Genomic DNA, 10,450 nt, shown 5'->3' with positions numbered 1-10,450 from the left:
GGCTGGCATGGCCCCACTGTCACTAATGCCCCGCCCTGTCCCCATTCCGTGTCCCCCTCCCCCCCCCCCCCTTGGACCCACCCCCCCCCGTCTTTTACAGCCGCCTACAAACACGCCGACGGGAAGAAAATCGACGGCCGCCGGGTGCTGGTGGACGTGGAGCGGGGGCGGACGGTGAAGGGTTGGCGCCCCCGGCGCTTGGGTAAGGGAGACCCCCTCCCCCCCAAAAATGGGAATTTGGGGGGGACACACACACCCCCTCCGTCCCCCACCTTAAGACCCGCCCCTGATTGCCCCCTCCCACGCAGGTGGCGGTTTGGGGGGCACCCGTCGAGGCGGCGCCGACGTGAACATCCGACACTCGGGGAGGGATGACACCTCCCGCTACGACGAGCGGTGAGTTTTTTTTGGGGGGGGGGGGGGGGGTGGGGGGTGTCTCAGTGGGGGGAGCAGGGGGGAAGGGGGCGCGGGGTGTCCCGGACCCTTCCCCGGCCAGGGCTCCGTGGGGTTTGGGGGGGTGGGGGCGGGTGGAAGGGAGGGTCCCCTGCGGCAGCTTTGGGACCCCCCTGGGATGGGTTTGGGTCTCTCTGGGGCGCTGTGGGACCCCAGGACGGGTGAGGGACCCGTGGGATGGGTCGGGGTCCCCCAGTCACCCTTGGGACCCTCGGAATGGGTCAGAGACCCCTGTGTCCCCCTTGGAACCCCCCAGGACAGGTCAAGGACCCCTGTATCCCCCTTGGGACTCCCCAGGATGGGTCAGGGACCCCCATGTCACATTTGGGACCCCCCAGGGTGAGTCAGGGACCCCTGTGTCACCTTTGGGACCCTTGGGATGGGTCGGGGATCCCCTGTGTCCCCCTTGGGACCCCCCAGGACAGGTCAGGGACCCTCATGTTGCATTTGGGACCCCCAGGACAGGTCAAGGCCACCCCCTGTCACCCTTGGGACAGGTCAGGGACCCCTGTGACCCCCCAGGACAGGTCAAGTCCATCCCTTGTCACCTTTGGGACCCCCCTGGGCCCGTCGTGGTGGCTCTCCGGGTCCCCGTGGCAGGTGTGACCCTTCCTCCTCTCCTTCCCCGCCCCCGGCAGGGACCGCGAACGGGAACGGGAACGGGAACGCCGGGAACGCTCCCGGGAACGGGAACGGCGTCGCTCGCGCTCGCGGGAACGGCGGCGTCGGACGCGGAGCCGGGAGAAGGAAGAGCGGGAACGGAAAAGGGGCGGAAGCCGGGATCGTAGCAAGGAACGGGATCGGAAACGGCGCAGCCGATCCCGCGACCGGAAACGGGATCGGGATCGGGATCGGGATAAAAAGGATGAAGGTCCCGAGTCCCTCGAACCCCCCGAGGAGTTGGGGGGCGCAGCCGATTCCGGACCCCCGGATGGTTTAGGATCGAAAGGGGAAATGGAGGATAAAGGTCGGGATCGGGACCGGGACCGTCGTCGTGGGCATCGGGAACGGGATCGACGTCGGGAGCGGGAACGGGAGCGGGAGCGGCCAGAGCGGGAGCATAAACGGGAACGGGAACGCTTGGAGAGACGGGATGAGAGACCCCCGGGATCTGGTCCCGAGGGGGGGGGATTCCCTGGGGGAATCTGGCTCCGAGCTCTTCCTGCAGCCCGAGGCCCTGCCAGTCCCGGATGGCTACCTGGGGGCCGAGAATGGCTACCTGCTGGACCCCCCCCTGGAGTGAGGGGGGGGGCTGCACCCTGACTTCCTTCCCCTCTCCCCCAAACTCCTTGCCACCCCCACCCCTCTTTTTTTTTTTTTCCTGGCAATAAAGGTGTTTTAATGGAAAGATGTGTTTTGGGGGGGCCCCAAATAGGGCGGGGGACCCCCTTTGGGTTGGGGGGAGGGGGCTGCACCCCAAGCTGTGACCACCGCACACACACACAGCTGGGGGTCATCTTCTGCAAGGGGGGTGGGGGGGGGGGGGGTGTGTGTGCTTTTTTGGTCCCAAAATGGGTGTCCCCCAGGTTAGGGGGTCCTTTCCCCTGGGATCTGGGGAGGGGTCTTTCCCCAAGGTGGGTGCTTCCGCAGTTTGGGGGGGGGGGGGGTGGGGTGGGTTGCAACAGGGTGGAGGGGCTTTCTGCCCCCAGAAAGGCCCCCCCGCCCCCCAAATTAGGGGGTGGTGTCTGTTAGAGTTGGGGTCTTCCTGCACCTTAGAAGTAGTGTCCCCCCCCCAATTCAGGAGGTCTTTATCCCTGGGATTGGGGGGTTCTGCCCCCCCCCCCCCCCAATTTACAGGGGCTTTCTGCCCCCCAAATCGGTGTCCCTCCAACTTGGGGGGGGGCTTTTCTGCAGGGGGGGGGGGCTTTCTGCCCTCAGAGAGTGCACAGTGGGTGCCCCCCCAGTTTAGGGGCTTTTTGCCCCTCCAGACCCCACAGTTGGGGTCCTTCCCCACCCCCTTCCCCCACCCCCCCTCCGATTTTGGACCCCCCCCATTCGGGATTCCCCTATAAACTTGGCGTTCCCCCCAAAAAAATTTGCCCCACTCAGCTCTTGGGGTCCCCCTCCAGTCTCCCCCCCCCCCCCCCCGATTTGGGGTCTTCCTGAGATTCCCCCCCAGAAGATCTGGGGTCCCCCCATCCCCTCGGATTCGGGGTCCCTCCCTGCCCCCCCCCAATTCGGGGTCCCCCTCCATCCCCCCGCGATTCGGGGTCCCCCCAGCCCCCCCCCCCCCAATTCGTGGTCCTCCTCCCTTTCCCCCTAATTCGGGGTCCCCCCCAGCTCACCCCCAATTCGGGGTCCCCCTGCCCTCCGTGCACGCGCACACGTGCGGGGGGGTACGACGGGGGGGGGGGGGGGGGGGGGGAGGGACATGGCGCATGCGCGTGGGCGGGCGCCTCTTTTCCTCCCCCCCCAATATCTCCCGCCCCCCCTCCCCCTCCCACCCCCCCCGGAGCCGCGCGCGCCGGGGGGGGGGCGAGGGGGGGCGGGGCGGGCCGGGCGCGCGCGCGCGAAGATGGCAGCGCTGAGCGGGGACCCGCTGGGGCTGGAGCGGGGTACGGGGGGGCCGGGGGGGGGGGCCGGGAGGGGAGGGGGGTGCGGGGGGGTGGGGGGAGGGGCTGGGGGGGGAGGGGCTGCGGGGGGAGGGAGGTTGTGCGTGGGGGAGGGGCTGCACTGGGGTGTAAAGAGGGTGTGTGTGCAGTGGGGGAGGGGGGCGTGGGGGGTGCAAAAAGGGGGGGCTGGGCGATGGGGGAGGGGGGAAGGGGGTGACTGGGGAGTGTGGGGGGTTGTGCCTGGGGAGGGGTGCACGGGGGGTTACGTGGGGGGAGGCGGGGGCTGGGCGATGTGGGGGTGGCGCGTGCACGGGGGAGGGGGGCGCAGGGGGTGGGGGAGGGGCTGGGGGAGTCTGCGGGGGGGGTGCAATATGGGGGTGCCATGGGAAGGGGCAGTGCAATGGGGAGGGGGGTGCAGGGGGTATGCCCCCTCCCCCGCCCGCCCTTGACCCCTGACCCTTGACCCCTGCCCCGGGCAGACGTGGCGCGGGCGGTGGAGCTGCTGGAGCGGCTGCAGCGCAGTGGGGAGCTGCCCCCCCAGAAGCTGCAGGCGCTGCAGAGGGTCCTGCAGAGCAAGTTCTGCTCTGCCATCCGCGAGGTGAGAGGGGCGGGAACCCCCCACATCCCCCCCCCCCCCAGGACCCCCCCCACCCCCCTGGGACCCCCACATCCCCCCCCAGGTCTGTGAGGTGAGGGCTGGGGGGGCTTGGGACACCCCCTCCCCCCCCCAGGACACCCACGTCCTCCCCAGGACCCCAGCATCCCCCCAGGGCACCCCAGTATCCCCCCAACATTCCCTCAGGGCCCCCCCATATCCCCCTACCCCCCCACATCCTCCCCAGGATCCCAGCATCCCCCAGGACCCCCAGTATCGCCCCGGGACCCCCAAAGTCCCTCCACACACCCCCAATATCCCCCCCAGGACCCCCCAGTAATCCGCTGGGACCCCCTGAGGCCCCTCCCCCCCCAGTCCTCACCAGCAGCCCCTTTGGGGGGTGAGGGGCTGCCCCCTCATGCCCACGTCCCCCCACAAACTGGGGGTCCCCCCCCATCCCCCCCCCAGGTTTACGAGCAGCTCTACGACACCCTGGACATTGCCGGGAGCCCTGAGATCCGTGCCCACGCCACCGCCAAGGTACCCCACCCCCCCCCGGACCCCCCCTGCACCCCCAACCCCCTTCAGACCCCTCCCAGCACTCCCAAGACCCCTCTGCTTCCCCCTGAGACCCCCAAACCCCCTTCCCCCCCAAAAAAAACCCTCCTGGAATCCCCCCCCAAATCCTCCCAGCACCCCCAAATTCCCTGGGACTCCCCCCTAAACCCACCCGGGTCCCCCAGATCTTTGGGACCCCCCCAGGGATCCCCAATACCCCCCCCGGGGACCCCAATAACCCCGCCCCAGGACCCCTGTGGGTACCCCATTAATCACTCAGACACCCCAATACCTGCCCTGGAGACCCCCAGTAGCCCCCCCAGGCAGCCCAGTAACCCCCTGGGGACCCCCAATAACCCCCCAGGGACTCCAAAACCCCCTCAGGACCCCAACACATGCCCCGAGGACCCCCAGTAACCCCCCCTGGACCTTCAGTCCCCCCCAGGGACCCCAATACTCCCTGCAGCTGTCCCCCCTCCCCGGGCTGTCCCCGTCTCTCGCCTGCGGTGTCACCCCCCACCCCGTGTCCATCTGTCCCCCTCCTTGTGTCTGGCGTCCCCCCTCCCTGTGGCTGTCTGCCCCCCCCCCACGGTGCCCGTCCTGCTGTCCCCAGGTGTCCCCGCCCCACCCAGGTCCCGGCTGCTGCCCCTCTGTCCCCTGTCCCTCCCCACTGTGTCCTTGTGTGACCCCAGGGGTCGATGTCACCCATGTCCCCGTGCTGTCTCTGTGTCCCCTACGTCTCCCCGTGTCCCCCTCCGTGTCCCCCTCCATGTCCCCCCCATATGTCCCCCCTGATCCCCCTGTGTCTACCACATCACCTCGATGTCCCCCCATGTCCTCATATGCTCCAGTATCCCCCGTGTGTCCCCATGTCCCCGTGTCTCCCGGTGTCTGCCATGCCCCTCATGTCCCTCCATGCCTCCCGTATGTCCCCGTGACCTCATATGCCCCCATGTCCCCCCTGTGACCACCATGTCCCTGCATCCTGCATGTCCCCATCTCCCCCCATGTCCCCCCATACCCCGCTCTGTCCCCATGTCCCCCCCATGTCCCTATGTGTCCCCATACCCCCATGTGCCTTCATGTCCCCCCTGTGTCCCCCATGTCCCCCTGTGTCCCCATGACCCCATCTCCCCCATGTGCCTCCATGTCCCCGCATCCCCATGTCCCCCCTTGTCCCCCTGTGCCCCCCTGTGTCCCCATCCCGCCCTGTGTCCCCATCCCCCCACCTTTTCCCACGCCCCCTGTGCCCCCACCACGTCCCCACACCCCCTCCCCCCCTACATGGCCCCCCCCCACTGTCACCCCCCAGGCGACGGTGGCCGCCTTTGCGGCCAGCGAGGGCCACGCGCACCCACGGGTGGTGGAGCTCCCCAAGACAGAGGAGGGGCTGGGCTTCAACATCATGGGGGGCAAGGAGCAGAACTCCCCCATCTACATCTCCCGCGTGATCCCGGGGGGGGGTCGCTGACCGCCACGGTGGGCTCAAGCGGGGGGACCAGCTCCTCAGCGTCAACGGCGTGGTGAGTCTGGGGGGGGGCGCTGGGGGGGGTTATAGGGGGCTATGGGGGGGGTGCAGGGAGTTATGGGGGGCTACAGGGGGCTTTGGGGGGGCTACGGGAGGGTTTGGGGAGGCTATGGGGGGCTTGAGAGGAGCTACAGGGGGGTTTGGGGGGTTATGGGGAGGCTACTGGGGGTTTGGGGGGGGCTACAGAGGGATTATAGGGAGGCTGCAGGGGGTTATGGGGGGTTTGAGGGGGCTACAGGGGGGTTGGGAGGCGCTACAGGGAGTTATGGGGGGCTACAGGGGCTTTGGGGGGGCGTTTGGGGGCTACAAGGTGGCTGGAGGGGATTTTGAGGTGTCTTACGGGGGTCTGGGAGGGGTTTGGGGGGTTATGGGGGGTTTGGGAGGGGCTACAGGGGGTTTTGGGGGGTTATGGGAAGGCTATGGGGGGTTTGGAGGGGCTACAGGGGGTTTTGGGGGGGGCTACAGCGTGGCTCGAGGGGGTTTTGGGGGTCTTATGGGGGGTCTGGGAGGGGTTTGGGGGGCTATGGGAGGTTTGGGGGTCTTATGGGGGCTGAAGGGGGCGTTGGTGGTGTCTTATGTGAGTGTATGGGGGGCTGGAGAGGGTTTTGGGGGTCTTATGTGGGACTGGGTGTTTGGGGTGTCTTAGGGAGGGCTGGAGGCAGTTTTGGGGGTCTTATGGTGTGTCTGGGAGTGGTTTGGGGGGGGCTGTGTGGGGCTGGAGGGGGTTTTGGGCGTCTTAAGGGGGGTCTGGGAGTGGTTGGGGGGGGCTACAGGGGTCTTAGAGGGGGTTTGGGAGGACTGTGGGGGATCTGGGAGGGATTTGGGGGGGCTACAGGGGGTTTGAAGGGGGTTTTGGGGGGCTATGGTGGATTATAGGGGGCTGGGAGGATTGGGGGGCTACAGGGGGTTTGGGGGGGTCCAGCATATTTTTGGGGTGCAGTGCAGGTTTTGGGGTTCAGTCCAGGTTTTTGGGGTCCTTGGGGGTGCAGCAGAGGGGGTCTGGGGTCTGCGTGGGATCGTGGGCTGGAATTTTTGGGGCGCGCCCCATTTTTTTTTGTGGGGGGGGGGTCCACCTCATTTTTGGGGGAGTCCAGCCCACATATTGAGGGGTCCAGCCCACATTTGGGGGTTGCGGCAGGGCGTCGGGCAGGAGGGGGCTGCAGCGGTGGGGTGGCGGGGGGTCTGGGGGGGCAGGTGTCTCGGGGGGGCTGGGGGGCAGGTGTCTCGGGGGGCTGGTGGCGGTTTTGGGGTGCTGACGGGGTGCCAGAGCGTGGAGGGGGAGCAGCACGAGCGGGCGGTGGAGCTGCTGAAGGCGGCGCAGGGCTCGGTGAAGCTGGTGGTGCGCTACACGCCGCGCGTGCTGGAGGAGATGGAGGCGCGGTTCGAGAAGCTGCGCACAGCGCGGCGCCGCCAGCACAACAGCTACTCGTGAGCACCCCGAAACCCCGCACCCCAAAAACCCTGCACCCCCAAAAATCCCTGCGCCCCGAAACCCCGCACCCCAAAAACTCTACACCCCCAAAATCCCTGCGCCCCGAAACCCCGCACCCCAAAAACCCTACACCCCCAAAACCCCTGCGCCCTGAAACCCCGCACCCCAAAAACCCTGCACTCCCCAAAATCCCTGCACCCCAAAACCCCGCACCCCAAAAACCCTACACCCCCAAAACCCCTGCGCCCTGAAACCCCGCACCCCAAAAACCCTGCACTCCCCAAAATCCCTGCGCCCTGAAACCCCGCACCCCAAAAACTCTACACCCCCAAAATCCCTGCACCCCGAAACCCCGCACCCCAAAAACCCTGCACTCCCCAAAATCCCTGCGCCCCGAAACCCCGCACCCCAAAAACTCTACACCCCCAAAATCCCTGCGCCCCGAAACCCCGCACCCCAAAAATCCTGCACCCCCAAAACAACTGCGCCCTGAAACCCCGCACCCCAAAAACCCTGCACTCCCCAAAATCCCTGCGCCCTGAAACCCCGCACCCCAAAAACTCTACACCCCCAAAATCCCTGCGCCCCGAAACCCCGCACCCCAAAAATCCTGCACCCCCAAAATCCCTGCGCCCTGAAACCCCGCACCCCAAAAACCCTGCACTCCCCAAAATCCCTGCGCCCTGAAACCCCGCACCCCAAAAACTCTACACCCCCAAAATCCCTGCGCCCCGAAACCCCGCACCCAAAAAACTCTACACCCCCAAAATCCCTGCGCCCCGAAACCCCGCACCCCAAAAATCCTGCACCCCCCAAAACCCCTGTGCCCTGAAACCCTCTGTGCCCTAAAAACCCCTGCACCCCAAAACCCCTGCACCCCGAAACACAGAGCCCCCTAAACCCCTGCACCCCAAAAACCCCTGCGCCCCAAAACCCCTGCACCCCGAAACAGAGCCCCCCAAACCCCTGCACCCCAAAAACCCCTGCACCCCAAAACCCCTGCACCCCGAAACACAGAGCTTCCCAAACCCCTGCACCCCAAAAACCCCTGCGCCCCGAAACCCCACACATCAACCCCCCCGGCACCACAAAACCCACAGCCCCTGAAACCCCTGCACCCCAAAAACCCTGCACCCTGAAACCGTGCACCCCAAAACCGTGTGCCCCAAAAATCCCTGCACCCCAAAATCCCTGTGCCCCAAAACCCTGCGCCCCGAAACCATGTGCCCCAAAACCCCTGCACTCCAACCCCCCATGTCTCGAAACCCACTGCGCCCCAAAAACCCTGTGTCCTGAAACCCCTGCACCCCTAAAACCTTGCGCCCCAAAACCCTACGCCCCAAAACCCCCGTGCCCTGAAACCCACAGCCCCTGAAACCCGTGCACCCTGAAACCGTGTGCCCCAAAAATCCCTGCGCCCTGAAACCCTGCGCCCCAAAACCCACAGCCTATGAAACCCCTGCGCCCCAAAAATTCCTGCACCCTGAAACTCCTGTGCCCCGAAACCCCCCGCATCCTGAAACCTCTGTGCCCCAAAAACCCTGCGCCCTGAAACTTCTGCACCCCAAAATCCCTGCACCCCAAAAACCCTGCACCCCAAAACCTCCCTGGCCCAGAACCCGCAGCCCCCCAAAACCCCCTGCACCCCCAAAACCCCTGCACCCCACCGTGCCCCAAAACCCTTGCACCCCAAAATCCAGAGCCCCCAAAACCCCTGCACTCCCAAAAAACCCTGCACTCCCAAAAACCTCCGTGCCCCGAAATCCCTGCACCCCAAAACCTGAAGCCCCCCAAAACCTGTGTGCCCTGAAACCCCTGTGCCCCAAAACCCCTGCATTCCGAAACCCCTGCACCCCGAAAGCCAGAGCCCGCCAAAGCCTGCAGCCCCCAAATCCCTGTGCCCCAAAAATCCCTGTGCCCCAAAACCCCCTGCACCCCAAAACAGGCATCCCTCCAAACCTCTGCGCCCCGAAACCCTGCGCCCCGAAACCCTGCGCCCCGAAACCCTGCGCCCCAAAACCCTGCACCCCAAAAACCCCACACCCCAAACCCCTGCGCCCAGAAAATCCTGTGCCCCAAAATCCCTGTGCCCCAAAATCCCTGTGCCCCAAAACTTGTGCACCCAAAAACTCTTGCATTCCAAAATTCCTGCACCCCAAAACACACACCTCGAAACCCCTGCGCTCCGAAACCCCTGCGCCCCAAAACCCACAGCCCCCAAAAACAGCCCCCCAAAACCCCTGTGCCCCCAAACCCCTGCACCCCAAAAACCCCTGTGCCCCAATCCCCACAGTCGCCCAAAATCCCGGACCCCAAAATCCCCTAATGCCTCAAAACCTGCAGCCCCCCAAAACCCCTTTGCCTCAGAACCCCTGTGCCCCAATACCCGCAGCCCCCCAAAACCCACATCCCCCAAAACCCCTGCACCCCAAAATGCTGCACCCCCAAACCCACATCCCTCAAAAACCCGTAGCCCCCCCAAACCCGCAGCCCCCCAAAATCCTGCACCCCAAAACCAACCCAGCCCCCCGCAACCTGCCCCCCCCCCCCCTGCACTGACAACCCCCCCCCCCCCCATTTTGCCCCACAGGTCGCTGGAATCGCGGGGGTAGAGCCCCCCCTGGACCCCCCCGGACCCCCCAGCCGGCCCCGGGACCCCTCCTCTGTATATTTGGATTATTTATGGGGCGTAGCCCCCCCTGTACAGTATTTATTGGCTCCTATTTAAAGCTTGGCGTGACCAACGCGTGTGTCATGCGTGTGTCACGTGACACCCCCCCCAGCTCCATGACTGGGGGTAGGGGCCTGGTGTTGGGGTCCCCTTTTGGGGGGGGGGGAGGGATGTGGGGCCATAACTATGCTGACGGGTGTGGGATGCAGGATGGGAACACACGTTGGTGGGGGCATGTGCGTAAGCGGGGCGGGGGGTGGGGGTGGGGGGTGGGGGGGGGAGGCGGGGCTGTCACCATGGTGATGCGGGGTGTGGCTGTCGTGGGCTGGACAGTCCCATGGCAACGGGTGAGGGAAACGGTCCATCTCCATGGCAACACACATGGGGTGTTCATCTCCATGGCAACGTGCGTGGATGGGGCGGTCCATCCCCATGGCGACGTGGGCGGAGCGTCTCCACTGCAACATGTGTAGATGGGGTGGTCCATCCCATAGCGACGGGGGGGGGGTGTCTCCATGGCAACATGCGTGGATGGGGTGGTCCATCCCATAGCAACGGGCGTATCCATGGCAACAAGCGTGGATGGGGTGGTCCATCCCCATGGCGACGGGGGCTGGTGGTGTTCATATGCATGGCAACACGCATGATGGGGTGGTCCATC

The 10,450-nt window shown here is 66.1% G+C and overlaps 2 protein-coding genes across 2 annotated transcripts; both read left to right on the top strand.

The window, feature by feature from the left end:
- Positions 1–6: 6 nt before the first annotated feature.
- On the top strand, positions 7–1,793 carry LOC121082129 (U1 small nuclear ribonucleoprotein 70 kDa-like; the record flags this gene model as incomplete). Its single annotated transcript, XM_040581462.1, is given in 4 exon segments — positions 7–202; positions 309–396; positions 1,092–1,572; positions 1,574–1,793. Coding segments are annotated over 4 exon segments (888 nt in total), but the record flags the coding sequence as incomplete, so codon positions are not given.
- Positions 1,794–2,935: 1,142 nt separating this feature from the next.
- Positions 2,936–9,855, top strand: LOC121082130 (protein lin-7 homolog B-like). Its single transcript, XM_040581464.1, is given in 7 exon segments — positions 2,936–3,008; positions 3,485–3,603; positions 4,069–4,140; positions 5,471–5,614; positions 5,616–5,681; positions 6,954–7,114; positions 9,709–9,855. Coding segments are annotated over 7 exon segments (624 nt in total). The 5' UTR covers positions 2,936–2,968; the 3' UTR covers positions 9,731–9,855.
- The last annotated feature ends 595 nt before the right edge of the window (positions 9,856–10,450 follow it).

Source organism: Falco naumanni, unplaced genomic scaffold (genome assembly GCF_017639655.2).
Source record: "Falco naumanni isolate bFalNau1 unplaced genomic scaffold, bFalNau1.pat scaffold_313_arrow_pat_ctg1, whole genome shotgun sequence".
Lineage (NCBI taxonomy): Eukaryota > Metazoa > Chordata > Aves > Falconiformes > Falconidae > Falco > Falco naumanni.
This window is presented reverse-complemented; position numbering and strand designations above follow the sequence as displayed.